Below are 15,449 nucleotides of genomic sequence, written 5' to 3'. Positions count from 1 at the left end.
CACACACACACTTCGAAGTGTGTGTCCATATACACATATATATATATATATATATATATATATATATATATGTATATATATATATATATATATATATATATATATATATATGTATATATAGCTGGAAAAGTTCTGAAGCACAATATGAATTAAGTGCAGCAAAGATCACAGTCTTTCTCATATTGACATCCGTTCAAAAATATTATTTTCTTTGTCTTTATTTAAACTGAAAATTGAATGAAATATCAGATGCTATCTAGTTGTATTTCTTGTAGATGAACAAAGAATTTTCCTGTTTCTATCGCCTAAAACTAAAGGCCTTCATTGTTTTCGGTGTTTGTAGTGTTATCAGTTGGATCTTGCTATTTCAAGTAATGAATTGTATTCTCCTGCAGCTGTATTCTCAATGCCAGCTGTGACCTTTCAAACACACTCAAAGAACTTTTATACTACAAGCCAAATTGCCTGGTTCTCACACAAATTCATACAATTTATTCTATAAAATCTCTCTCTCTCTCTCTCTTAACACACACACACACACACACACACACACACACACACACACACACACACACACACACACAATTAAGGTCCTGACTGGGTGAGTCAGGCATCAAACCTTTGGGTTTCTAGTATCCGCCCCCCCCACCCCCCCATTAGCATGGGTTAGATTAGACTCAGAGATTAAACTTTTTTTAAAGCATTGCAGCCACGACCTGAATCTTGGATTCATTAACCCAGCAGTGACCATGTTTTGATGATAGTGTGGAGTGCTAAGTTATCAGCTCATGATAATGAGCATGATTAGCAATGTGCAAAGCGAGTGCATTGGACACAGATACCTAATTAGCAGAAACTAAGAAAGATACAAATAAAATTGTAAAATTTCACTCAACAAAACTGAGCTAGACACTGCTTGAATCTTCTGTTAGTACAGTTAACCACACATGAAGACATGCTAACCTTTGGATAATTGCATTAAAATGCTCCATCAATAAATCTGAATATATTCTAACGACCACTACTACAGTGTTTGCTTTTCAATGTTAATAAGTTAAAACAAAATGGCTTTCACAGTTCTCACACACTGGTTATTAAATTCAGACATTTTCTTAGTTCATGTTTGAGATATATTTTTAGTTCCAATAAAAAGCATAGCAGTATGCTGTGACAGGAGCAGTGTTTACACAGACTTGTCTAATATTTGATGAAACAGGAGCAACATGCTGAACATAGTCAAGAGAAAGTGAAACTAAAGTGCTGATACTAACTAACTAACTAGTACTTATCCGACACCAATACCAATGCTGTTATTGACACTGACCATACCTGGCTTTGACTACTGGAGGTTGCGACTTGATTAACACAGACTGAAGTTAGGGAGCAGCAGTCAGCTGGACTTTCTCTTGAGTTTAATAAAAAGATCACAAATTATTTATGTTTCAAACAGTATGTGTTTAATCCACTCACAAACAAATAAAATAAACACAGTTTTATATGTGCAGCTCCAGTGTTTACAGTGTTTATGCCAAGTTAGCTTCCATTATACTTTATCCATCAACTTTAAGCAAGAAAGCAACCAAAAAAACCTGTTTATATCCAAAGCTTGAATTATCCCTTATTGCTAGCAATGCAGACGATCACTTGACAGTGACCTGCAATAAGCTACAATAAGTATGCTGGCGCCCTGTTAGCCTTATTGTCTCTGACATTAGAAGACTAATTGCATCATCCTCGTTATGCTCAGCTACTACAGAAGGTTAGGAGGGACAGGTTTTATGAGCCTGCTCTGTATCAGGACAGACTGAAGCCAACTGTGAATGTTTACATCTGCTATTTCTAAAAGCTGTCACTCAGCGACTATCACAAGCCTGTTATGTAAATGTTAGACTAGACTCAAAAACTACAATCAACATGTGCCATTTAGTGGACATGCCACTTTTTTTTTTTTTTTTTTTTGTTAGCAAAAACTGACTTGTTCTGACTTTCTCATTATTTAATGGGCTAAGCTTAAATCAATTAGGCATTCACGAGAGATTCACATGTATTCCCCAGGCAAATAAATTAATTATGTTCCGTAAATGAGGTTTGAGTGACCTTTAACAGGGAACTATTCATAGTTCAGTTTCCACAATTGAATCTATGGTTGAGCTAACCTATTATGCACTTTGTGGAGTATCTAATAGAGCATTCAAAATCTGAATATTTCAGAGCGTCCGGTGACAACACAGTCTGCGAGGTTGACCTAATTACTGTCAATAATACTATATCATACAGTATCTGATAGTGCAAGTTATTCCATCCATTGTGGAGCCTTTGAGCTATTAGCCAAATGAAACGGTATGTTTGACTGGCAGCTCACCATTTTACCCCAGATAGATCTTGCTTCTTCATTTATTTTCTATCTTGCTTAAAAAGGAAGTGTAACTGTTGAGATTAAAAAAAAAATAATTAAAAGTCTTTTGCAAGAATCACCTTACCAAGACCCCCTGAAGCTCCTGGAGAAAACTCCTAGGACCCTCTTGATGTGAGGCTACAGTGCTAACCAGTAAAAATATAAAATAAAATTGGAAACAAATGGAAAAAAAACAATGGCTAATGGCCTACCTCCACCAATGCTCTCCAAAACCCCTTTGTTTAATTACAGTAAACAGGAAATGGTCAGCACATACACACTACCTTTTAACACACACTCACACTTCAATGGCCACCCACTCTACCAGCTGAGCCACGGCTGCTTCAGCCCATTTTTCCATTTGTATGACGGTGCCTCCCTTCAGATTTAACTGAATCATCCTTACCATCACAAAGACTTGTTTAAAAATACTTCCTTGTGTAATGCTTGCCAAAATATGGCACGAGTGAAAGCAAATTTAGTGTCTTATCAACATTCAGATGAATCATTACAGTATTAAACAACCAAGGAAGCTTGGTAGGTAGGTAGACCTATAGCAACACAGATGAATCATTTTGCACACAGTAATATAGTGCATACAGAAGTTTTGAGAAAATTCTCCATTTTTTATGAGCTTTTTATGACACCCCCCACTCACACACACACACACACACACACACACACACACTTTCTGAGATTTTTCATAATCAATAGGCCAAGAACAGCACTTGAAGGTAGCTCTTCCAGATCCATCTTTTTCAATCATCTTCTATTACCCCTGGGGTCAATACCTCTACCTTTTGGAGGCAAAAAGGTAGTTCACCCCCGGGAGTAACAGCATGGAGCTGAGGTGCTGTGAGGAAGCTAATGAATGTATTTGTCATATCTCTAATGGCTCACTATATCACTACGGCACCTTGGCTAGAGGTTTATGGTAATCATGGCTGCAGAGAAGCAAACGCATTCTGTCTCAGGATTTTGAGTTTCTGTGTGCCGAGCTGAGCTGATGAGACACCTTGGGAGAACATTAAACTGATGGCACCAAAGTGTTTCCTGAGCCACAGTTGTGAAAATGTTGACAGTGTGCCACAGTAAATGATAGCCTAAACACACAGAGTTTTGAAATTGGTATTCACATCAGCAAGAGGGCAAGAATGGCAAACTAATGATGAGCCAACTGTACTATTGATTAAAGCTGGCTTATTTTTGTCCCTGTGGATGACACAAGCCCACACACCCAGACCATATTATCTCGCTTGCTGATAAGGCGCCTTTAACGAGACATTACTCCAGAAACTTCTTTTTTTCTGTCCCTATTTCGCCTAACAAACCCAATCCATCAGCATAGCTTCATATTCTTCCGTCAGTCCCACGAGTCCTAAGTGACTTCACTTTGAGACTGTTTTTTATCTACGGTGTGCATTCTGAATGCTAATGCCCTCGTGTTTTGGATTTTTGTGAGTGAAGGGCACACCTAGAGAACTTGACAAGATCAAGTTTTCACAAAAATATGTTATGACTGATTATGAATAATAAAAGTAATTCACAAAAGCAAAATTTTCGCAATTATTTCTGAGATAATCATCCACCAGAGCTAAAATTCGAACAACATAAGTTACATTTTATGCAACATGAAAAATATTTAATGTGGAGCAGCTGTGGGAGGGTTAGAGAGAAATATTTGCTCAAGATCTCTCAAGAGCGGCTCCTGCAGCTGAGACAAAAACACACATATAGGCAAGAAGATGCAGGCTGGCTGCACAGTGCTGATGTACTTTAAAAGCACACTTGATCAGCAATTCCTTCTATGAGCCCACACATCCCTCAGACTTCAAAAGACACCTCCTGAAGGTTCGGGGCACAGAACTGAGTCGATAACAGTGGGATGCCTCAGAAGAAATACTTCACGTTGTTGACATAAGACATTGGTTGGATATTTTAATAAAATTATTGCCCTCGTGTGGTTGATTACGGGGCACATTTTTGACAAAAGCATCTTCAAAAACCATGAAAAACTTTCAAAGCAGTCACTGAGTTCTCAGAAATATAATACAGAGTGCTCATCATTTGCTGCATTCTGGAATATATCTCGTTCCAAACGTTTGACTCGGTCAGTACAGTCACAGATTGATTATCAACAAATGACTGATGATTCCTGCTTTCTAGGTGGAAATGCCATGATTGGGCTAATTTAGGAAACAGCTGAGACTTTTCTCAGACTGTATTGATGAATGTGTTCCCTCTCACTTGTCTGATTCTGGTCCAATACACTGAAGGTATGAATAGTTTATTGTAAAGGCTGATTTATGTGCTGCTTTCTTTATCTTGCTGTGTTGCTCTGTATAATTAAAGCGTGTAAATGTAAGTCTATTCACTCTGTTTTAGGTCTTTACCATCCCACCACTATGTTTGGCCATCAGATACTGAGTCTGCAATTGAGCAACTCCAGCTTCTGGTGTAGCCAGAATATGGATTGCAGATGACAGAAATCTAGTTTGGTAATTATGGAAAAACGCAATTATAGCAGCTTTAAATTTTAGCTGAAGAATCAGTCAAAATGCAATAACTAGAACAAAACTAGAATGACTACACTGGACAACATTTGATGACTACAAATGACTACATTTACAACATTTAAAGTTCTTTATATGTAAAGTTGAATTATTGATTCAAATTAAAGCTCGACTAGTTGAGATAAAAGCAAAAAATGCAAATAAACTGAAGGATCTCCGTTAAAGTGAGTTTAAGTTCTAGCTAGGAAAATACATGAATTCTGCTTCAATGTGAAAGTTGTGAAATACTTTTTGATTCAAAGGTAAAGACCTTGTGTTTGAGAGCAGCTGAGATATCTGAGACATCACCTGGATTACCACCTAAAGCTGATGATCACTCAGTTTAAGGAATGAAGGCAATGAAAATGCCACTGGATGTGTAAATGCTGACAAACACGGAGTATGTAGAGTCAGATGAAAACTGTTGAAATGTCAGCTATGGAGTAAATGATAAATACAACTGACATGTCGGTGAGCAAAATAAAATATACTGTCAAATCCAAAAATGCAACACCTGACATTTTATCCACTTACTTTAGGTACAGATGGTCAACCAAGTGTTGCAACACTATATCTGTTATATATGCAAATCCCGCATACCAACCAAGAAGAAGGTGGAAAAGAAAAAGAAGACAAAAACTTTGCAGAGCTGAGTGAACATAATTGAAATCATTCCAAGAGTGCAAAATGTTTCAATATTGTCTTTGCTTTCCATACTTTTCATCGGTCACACAGCAACGTCTACATGTCAGAGGATGGTGCTGCTCAACACTTACAGATAGTTGCTATCATATATACACTGTTTAAAAATGGTAAAGGAACACTTTGAAAGCAAATTAAAAGAGTGGGAAAAATTGGAAGATGCTAATCCAAAAAAGAGGGGGAGAAAAAGAAAAACTAGTCAGTAAAACTAACTAAGGTCCTTTTGTCCACAGAAATCAAGCCAACTATTTCCTCCTGTAGGAAGCTGGATCAGGTGAGTCAATCCCAGACTCTTGCAGTCCACACGACAAAGTATTCTTGGGGAAGATACCCCACATTGCCCCCATTGCATTTATGTGAATATCAGAATGTGCTTAGGCATAGACAAAAGTGCTACAGGAATATTTGTGTGTAGGAATTACTCACTTGTAGTAGAAAGTGTGGAATTTGAGTGGAAAGGTGCTGTATAAGTATCAGTCCAATGTCTGGCTCTCCTTTTCCAATTCCTAACTCTCTCACATAATAAAAATAATGTTCACCAACTTCGATACACAATTTTCATCAGCTTAACCTCAGACGGAAGCGCCGTCTTTCATCCAGAAGTTTATTCACTCCCCTCTCTGAACACAGATACACCACTAACCTTCTCCGAGTCCATCCTTCAACTATGCTCCCAATTAAACTTGTGACACAAAATATCTGCCGCTCTGACCCACAAGTTTAAAAAAAAGAAAGAAAGAAAAGATTAAAAAATAGCATTAAACTCAAAAGGACCCCTTGTCCACTGCATGCAGTGAGACATGACTTAAGCTTTGCATGCAAATTACAAATCATCAATGGATCACTAAAATCTGCTCACTAAAACAATCTGAACACATGCAGAAGAGATTTAAACACTCTTTCCTACACCTTCTATAATCCTAATGGTCACTGTGGCACATTTGAAAACGTCCATTTCATTTCAGGTCCACAGCAGCAGCATGTAACAGCATGTAACAGTGGCTTCTCTTGCTCTTAACTTTCTCAGAGTATCCACTGAAGTGGCAAAGCTCCCTAAGACCCACAGCAGCCACAATACTCACTTTTCCACAGGCACAGTAACACCCCCTATGACTAGTTAACTAACATTTCAAATTGTTGTTGAGCCCTTTTTCATTTAAAGTGCGTGAGTGCTCCTGATTGCATCACACCGCAGGCAGCTTGAACATCTAAAGATGCCAATTCTACATGCTTTAATGATGCTGTTTGAGAAGGTCTTGATAAGTTTGTCACTGTGTATTTGTCTGACACCAAAGGGTGTCAAAGAGAAATCAGTATCAGATAGTAAGCCTTGTCAGATTTGTGTATTTATTACCATGGCATGTTTCACACAAGAGTATTTATCTTTGTTGCAGAAAATCTTGCGTGGCTGCTGGTGCACATACACAACACTTTGCAAGAATATCTGATAATCAGATGTAAGCATCACATGGATTAAGAGATTTTTTACTGGAAATAACAGGAAACCTCTTTTTCAAGGGCTTGAAAGACTATTAAATTCCAGTTATGGGCAATTGGCTGACAGGCATGATGGAAAAGAGACAAATTAAAACAAGCATCAAGAAGTTTGACATTAACAACAGTTCCAGTAGAGTGATTTTCTTTCCACAAGATCAGAAAAAAGGGCTTTAAATAAGAGAACAACTATGGCATGACCTAATGGTTGATCTGATCACAAAAGAGGACATTTCAATTATGTAACATGTTTAATTTCTTGTAACTCAGTATAATGCTCTCAATTCAATATGCTGCTATGGAAAATACAATATTTGCTACTACATCATATGAAAAAAAAATTTGTGAAACACAGTTTATGTCACCCAACATGACAGAAAGAGGCGTCTGTGACAAATTGGAAAACTGTACCCTGTCTCTTGGCCTGTGACAGCTGGGATAAGATGATAAGATAAGATTTCTGGTCTTGAGTTGCAATGTAAAAAAATAAAGATAAATGAATAAAATGAAAGTTAAAATGTAATAATACAGGTTTAAGTTTTCCACACTGTTCTGTATATTCAAAATGTGGCTTCTTGATTCAGCTGCACTGAAGATAATCTCAATGTTTAAGTCGGCCTCATTCAGGATTCAACAACAGGCATCCAGATAGTATTCACAGCGCTTCATTTGATCCATATGTTGTCATATTAACACCTTGTTCCAAAATTCTTTTTTTTTTTTACCTTGAAAGTCTACACACAATACCTCACCATGATAAAGTGAAAACATTTTAGCTTGAAATTCTCTACAAATTTGTAAAACATAAGATAAGATAAGACTTTGTTGATCCCACGGTGGGAAAATTCTTACGTTACCTCAGCTCAGGTACTGATAGCAGAAGGAAAATACAAACAAATATAAAATAAGTAAGATAATACACTATATACAACGGTGGCATACACGGTATGTGATTATGGATATGGTTGTGGAAATATGCAAGACATAAATTTAACTATTCTACCACTACTATTCCAATGTAAGTAATAGATATCTATAAGTATAGACATAAAGAAGTAAAATGTAACATGTACATAAGTATTCACAGCCTTTGCTCAGTACTTCCTTGAAGCACCTTTGGTACCAATTACTGCCTCAAGTCTTTTTGAGTGTGATGCTACGAGCTTGGCATTCCTATTTTTGGGCATTTTCTCCCATTCTTCTTTACAGAACCTCATGAACTCCATCAAGTTTGATGGGTGGCTTTGGTACACAGCCATTATCAGATCTGTCCAGAGAGTCGTGCTGAAGTTACTCCTTTGTTATCTTGGCTGGGTGTTTAGAGTCATTGTCCTGTTTGAAGATGAACCTTTGTCCCAGTTCAAGGTCCTGAGCACTCTGCACTTTCATCAAGAATATATCTGTATGTTGCTACATTCATCTTTGCCTTGAGCCTAACTAAGGGCTTTCAACCCCAATCGCTCAGCCTTAGTTCTGGGAAGAGTCCTGGTGGTTCCAAAATGTGGTTCCGTGTAAAGATGATGGAGGCCACTGTATCCTTCTGCAGATCTGTACGTCAAAATAATCTTGTCTCTGATGTACAGACAATTGTCTGTAGACAGTATTGAACTTCATGGCCTGGTTTGTGCTTTGACATGCACTGTGAACTATCTTATGTCGACAGATATGTGCTTTTCTAAATTTTGTCAAGTCACCTGACTTTCCCACAGGTGTACTCCAATCAGGTTGTAGGAACATCTGACAGATGATCATTTGTCATTTTATGTCTTTTATTTGTAATATCCGTCCATACATCCAGTCAGGGTTGCAGGGGGGGCTGGAGCAGATCTCAGCTACCATAGGGTGAAAGGCAGAGTACACCATGGACAGGTTGCCAGTCTGCTGCAGGGCTAACACAGAGACATTTGCACTCGAATCCACACCTATGGACAATTTAGAATCACCAATTAACCTAACCCCACTAGGTGCATGTCTTTAGACTGCAAACACAGGGAGAATCTGCAAACTGCACACACAAAGGCCCCGGCCAGATGGTGGATTTTAACCCAGGATCTTCTTACTGTGAGACAGTACTAACCATCGTACTGTATTTGCAAGAATTTCAAGCAAACTTTTTTTCCCCCACTTTGTCATTATGGGCTATTGTATGTAGAATTTTGAAGTGAAAAATGAATTGAATCCATTTTGGAATAAGGCTATAACATCATAAAATGTGGAACAAGTAAAGTGCTGTGAATACTTTCTGGACGCACTGTTGATGCATGACTTGTTTGCTCTCCCACAGCGTGCTACTCATGCTCATCAGCCTCATCCAGATGACCATATGGGCAGAGAGTGAGCATCAGATCCCCACCAGAGAATTCATTAGCAGCCTTGAAATTGCACAGTGCCATCATCCTTCTGTTTCTTTGAGGTAGCCAATGGAATTCAGACTTATGGGCAGCCTGAGGCAATGACACCACCACTCACTGAAGGAGAACAGTAATTGGACTATGTGTCAGAAAAATCCAGGTTGTGACAAGCCACTCAGCACAGTGTCGCCTTGGCCCCCGATGCAAAGCCGTCTCGTAGCCACTGACTCAACTGATCTGCGTAGTTGCTTCCTTAGCTTTAGAATGGAGGTCAGTGGAGTCACTGTAGGTCAGCAATGTGAAAAGCCTTTCAGTTCCTCTTTTTGAGCATCCCACCATAACACCAAGGAGCTTTGAAAGAAGCACGGGAAGGCTGAAATATTTAATAGGAAATACAGCACTTCACATTTACATTACACCACACTTCATATATAGCTCATGAAACTCCTTTATTTGTGACTGATGGAAGTGCAAATCAGCTAGAAGGGACTGCACAGAGCATGTGGAAAGCATGTTAAACAGATGTCAGTTGCAAAATAGATTCCCTCTTCAGCCTTGCTATGCTTCTTTATACGTTTTTTTTTTCCAAGAGGAAAACATTGTGCTATTTGACAAAGCACGTAGATGTAAAAGACAGCAGAAAATAGTAATAAAATTACAACAAAAAAATACTGACAAGAACAGAATCAATCGTAAACATGTTTTGCATTTAGACAGTTCAACAATACATAGCATGAGTCTTCATTTAAATATTATATATAAAAGTGACAGGTGTTCATTATAATAGACAATAAAAATAATGCTTAACAGGGTATTTGTTAGTGTATTCATTAAACATACAATATGTACACTTTTATACAAGCCAGTCAGTCTAAGCAGAAAAAACTCAATTTTTTCCAGAAGAATCTTTTGTTTAGCTTGAAGTTTAAAGTAATTCGGAAAGTGTCAGGTCAAAGCAATGTGTCAGACATTATTGATTTTTAAAAGTTATATAAGATGACTCTCCACTTGCAGACAAGAGCTTGTCAAGTTTGACTGTAGCTCGAGAAGCAAACTCTTCCACAGGTCAGTTTGGCAGGGAGCTGGTCACATTCACCTCTACTCTAAAAAAAAAAACAGCTGGCTAGCAAAACATTTAAAGTTGTTGAATTTCGGTGTGTGGTTTTACAGTATATTACTGCCCTGCGGAGTAACACCTCTACATTTGCATGACTTTTTCATGTTTTCCTCTTAACCGGTGAGACCTTGATGTCTTTTCTTCCACCTGCCATTCGTCTGTGTAGCGTTAACTCCTCGTCCTCTCCAGCCTGTTGCTTAGCAAAGTTGACAAACACCTGAAAAACCGAAAGTGCGCCAACATTTTAATGCAAGTGATAAATTATAATGCATAGGATTGAATCATAATTTATTTATATCCAGCTCTACATAAGTGATATTTAAATGTCAGGCTTACAACAGCAGTTATTAGCAGATTATGAATATATTTATCAACAACTATAATCTCTCCTATGGAGGGGAAGATGTGTGTACACAGATGGTGTTTAAATAAACCATGCTATTATATGAAATATGTTTTCATAAGAGTTCTAGCTGTTCATGGTAAAACTCCATTACATGCATAATATGTTTAGTTATTTATGTACTCTTTATAAATGACAAAAATTGCAACCTAAAGATTGAATATTTTCATCTATGACAAAAACTGACAGTTATTGCCTCCTTGTCATGGGACAAATACCCTTCCGTTTTATTAACACAGTGTCATTTCTCATTGTTGTATGTCATCCAAACCTGATCCAGTGTTGTCTGGGAAACAGAGTAGTCTTCGATGCTGAGCCTGTCTTTATTGGCCACCACCAGCTGAAATATCCTCGCTAGGGAGGATGAGGCGATCTCGTACTGCAGCGTGTTGTAGTGCTTCTCCCGCTGAACACAGCCAGGGAAACTGGTCTCCATAAAGCTCTCGACAGGCTCCAGCTCTGGGGACAAGCCTGCTTTAGCTGGCTTGATTTTCATCGTGACCACGTAGCCATCACCAAATCTAAATGAAGGAAACAGCATCAAAACATTCAACATGTTTCCTTATGTGCTCTTATCATTAGTTGATATTAGCTAGAAAATGCCACTGTGACTAAATGACCACTTATATATTTAAATAGTAACAGTCAAAATATGTCTTACTTGTATTTGAGATGCTGAATGGTACCCAGACACTTGAAGGTTCCATTGACCATGATGGCCAGTCGAGTGCACAGAGCCTCACACTCCTCCATGCTGGTAAAAAAACAACAATAATCCATCTTTATTTTTACTGCTGCTGTTTCATGTTTGAGCAATGCATCATCATTTCATGGACCTCTGTGGCGAAATCAAGTGAATGCAAATGTAGCCATGATTTCATCAACAGTTAACCGTTTGGTCAGCTGGTGCAGCAAATGTGTCCAGAGGATTTTAATTTCATTATTAGGCGAACCTGTGTGACGTTAGCACCACGGCCCTGCCATCCCGAATCACACTCATGATGGCATTCCACAGGAAGCGTCGAGAGTGGGGATCCATCCCTGTCGTGGGTTCGTCCTAAACGCACAGAGCCAGAAACAGCCAACTTGAATGTCTGAGCACATAATTCCATGCAAACAGAGACCAAAACCTTTTCTTTATCAGCATATGGCAAAGATCTCAGATTTATGCCAATTTGAACTGATCTGCACAGTTGCTTGCCAGTGTATAAAACATTCGAGGCCAGGCTTGACTGAACCCATATGGCTTCCCATCTGGATTCATAGAGCATTTCATTGATAAATCCCTGCATAAAAATTTAAAATCCCAAACAATGGGCTCATGAGCTTTTCGTCACTGGCTAACTCACCAGCAGCACCAGGGCCGGGCAACCAATCATTGCAATAGCTGTGGAGAGTTTGCGTTTGTTGCCTCCACTGTAAGTCCCCGCACAGCGGCCTGCATATTCTGACAGACCCAGCTTCTGAATGCCCCACTCTGCAACCTAGATGGAGAAAAAGATTCATCTTTAGTGGCTACTTGAATCCAAAACAGTGATCTTTTATAATGGACAACCCACCCGTTAAGATAGCATTTCATAAAATATCATAAAATGCATGAGCAAAATTAGTACAGAAAAGAAGAATGGGCAAATATTTAAAAAAAGAGAACAAAACCATTATGAACAAAGCAGATTTCTACTGCTTTGCTGAACTAAAGTGTCACTGGACTAGCCGAGTGAAAAACATCCTTAGCCTGTTCGATATGTAAAGCAGCTGGAGTCCAACTCACTCTGGGGATCTCTGACTCGGGCACCCCTCTGAGACGAGCGTAAAGGTAGAGATGTTCCCTGCCAGTAAGAAGCTCATCGATGGCATCAAACTGAGGGCAGTAGCCCATGTTCTGGTGCACATCCAGAATCTCTGTCAAGATGCTACAAAACAGGACAAACAATGCAATTCAGTGCAGTGGGCTGACGGAGCACCTAACATGGTAGGAATAACAAAACATCAATCAATTCCAGAAGGGACAGATCTATAGTGATTATTTAAGAAAGCTATCTGAAGAAGCTCAGAAGCTGATTCCTCTCAATAGAAAGGGACTAAAACATTGCTTACCTAATCTTCTTGTCAAGTGTATTTAATTTAATGCCCATATACATACACTTATTCTTCTTTTTTATACTAAGTTAATATACTGTGTTGTGTTGTTTGTTACGTTGTGATGTGTCATATCGTGTCGTGTTGTGTTATATGTAGTGCCGACGTAGGACAGTTTTTCCAATTTCATTGTACTACTGTACTATGTATGACTGTGCAATGACAATAAAGAGTTATCTTATCTTATCTTATCTTATCTTATATTTGTCAGACAATAATTACTATCATTTGACACATCGGTGCTTCACATTCTTTGAATCCCTAGATTTTTGTTCAAAGACATTTTCCACTTAACTGAGCAGGTATTCTGAGGGGAAAACTGTGAATTTTCAAATAACTGGCATGAAACTCCTTGACAAAATGAGAATTTAGACTTTGAAATCTAATTGTTATTCAAGCCCTCCTAGGCTGCGTTTTTTCCCCAATCAGAGTATCACAGTGATGAGTTTAATAGTCTGATGGTGTTAACACACAGGTAATGTCAGGTTGACCTTCCCGTATTCAAACTGTCTTATTCAGTGAACTGTTTCTGGTTTTCACTCATCTGGAACTGTGTGCAGGATAAACTAAGAGCAAAGTTTTCTATTTTTTGAATAAATTCCATCCGATGCAGGCCTGAACAGATTTTGTGTTCTGTTATCCAGGGACCATTTTTTTGAATAAACTTTATGTACCTGTAACCAGCCACAGAAGCCTCTCCAGAGGTGACATCAGTGTCACCAGTTAGCATTTTGAAGGTTGTCGTCTTCCCGGCTCCATTTACTCCCAAGAGACCAAAGCACTAACAGGAAAAAACGCAAACAGGCTTATGAATGCACTTAAATAAACTCCCATTTATATAGAATGAAACTCATATTCCATCACATTCGATCAAGCTTGATTAGACTAACTAGAAGAGATAAATATAGAACTGCAAATTGCGAGGCGTGTTACCATGCCGCTGTAATGCTCTAATGCCAAATCAGTTTGTCAGTTTATTTGAAGAGATGCAGAAAGAGAAAACTGACAGCAAATAGAAAAGAGTAGTAGGTCTCAATATAAATGTCCTCAGTGACTTTACCTCTCCTGCAGGGACTCCCACACAAATCCGGTCCACAGCTGCCCTCTTCCTGCCCACATACGTCTGTGCAGAGAAGGCAGGGAGACATTTAAGTTGTGTAGTGCTGCTCGAACAATAAGAATTTATGTTTAAAAAAGGTGGTGGATTTTTTGGGAAAATAGTTAAATTCATGTTTAGCACTGCATTAAGTTTGCTATCCAGTATTTATAAAGAAAAGTTCTATGATTCTGGTATCGGGAAAGCACTCTCGCGTTACTTGAGACACAAACAAAAATAAAACAACTCCCACCTTCTTTCCTGCTCCGTCTCCATAGAGGGATTTACTTATGTTATTTATGGGCTGTTTTGCATTATAATCTGAATTTCACAACTTTTATTTCTTTTTCAGATACTTGCATGATGAGACCTGTAGCTGGTAGAAACATTGCTAATGAAATTAAAGGGAGCTGTAATTCCAATGTGTGGCGACCTTTTCTGTATTCAGTATTTATCCCACTGGAGTTTTTCTGAATGTTCCCACGAATACTAACCTTTAGTGCCTTCCCCTCTGTTTTTAATTTTTCATTTAACTGGATGCTGATGTGAATACAAATGAAAGGATGTCTGGAAATAAATTTAATTCTTTGAAGCTGAAAATGAAATTAACAAAACTGGCCTGGAAGAAACCTTGAAACTTCTATTTCATACAGTCTTATAATCCAAAATGCGCAATGAAATATCACAATAAATATGAAATTAGTCGTTTGATTAAAATGTATACCTTAGAGAGGTCCCTGATCTGCAGAATGTCAGCCTTGTTCCCTCCATCGTAAATCCTCTGCCTCTCTGCTGCAACATCATCATCCTGATCTTGTGCAGGACTCTGCTTGTAGTCTGACAACCTGGGAGATTTGGAAAAAAATCATCAGCACTGAAGCTTCTAGTGCAAAAGAGCTCCTCTGCTCTAAATTCTAACCCTATGGTTAAGTTACTGTTGTTTATTTAAATTTTAAGCTAGTGTGCTTTTAGCTGTGTTCTTACCAGTGGTCCAGGAAGAATCTGTACTGGATCAGAAGATTAAGAATAAAATAAACAAAGCCTTCCACTGCCATGAAAGAAATATTTTTTCCCACAAAGTCCCATCGGAAAGGGTCCAATGTGTAATCTTCACCTGGAAACAGACGAGGTCCAAACTCAAACTTTACTACAATTTTCAGTGAGTGAAAGGGTACTTTATGCATAGACAGTACAGATGGT

The 15,449-nt window shown here is 38.4% G+C and overlaps 1 protein-coding gene across 1 annotated transcript in view; it reads right to left on the bottom strand.

Annotated features, from left to right (window-relative positions):
* Positions 1–9,896: 9,896 nt before the first annotated feature.
* Positions 9,897–15,449, bottom strand: part of LOC146647800 (retinal-specific phospholipid-transporting ATPase ABCA4-like) — a 43,406-nt gene continuing 37,853 nt past the window's right edge. The window contains exons 39-48 of the mRNA XM_085390016.1: positions 15,234–15,363; positions 14,974–15,094; positions 14,214–14,276; positions 13,828–13,934; positions 12,786–12,927; positions 12,364–12,498; positions 11,968–12,071; positions 11,676–11,768; positions 11,286–11,535; positions 9,897–10,828 (exon numbers count right to left, since the gene is read on the bottom strand). Of these exons, the coding sequence (XP_085246142.1) occupies positions 10,712–10,828; positions 11,286–11,535; positions 11,676–11,768; positions 11,968–12,071; positions 12,364–12,498; positions 12,786–12,927; positions 13,828–13,934; positions 14,214–14,276; positions 14,974–15,094; positions 15,234–15,363 (1,262 nt within the window). The 3' untranslated portion in view covers positions 9,897–10,711. The remainder of the gene's footprint in view (positions 10,829–11,285; positions 11,536–11,675; positions 11,769–11,967; positions 12,072–12,363; positions 12,499–12,785; positions 12,928–13,827; positions 13,935–14,213; positions 14,277–14,973; positions 15,095–15,233; positions 15,364–15,449) is intronic.

This window comes from Rhamphochromis longiceps, linkage group LG18 (genome assembly GCF_057381845.1).
Source record: "Rhamphochromis longiceps isolate RC_006_pf linkage group LG18, R_longiceps_female_GT1.1, whole genome shotgun sequence".
In the NCBI taxonomy this organism is placed as follows: Eukaryota; Metazoa; Chordata; class Actinopteri; order Cichliformes; family Cichlidae; genus Rhamphochromis; species Rhamphochromis longiceps.
This window is presented reverse-complemented; position numbering and strand designations above follow the sequence as displayed.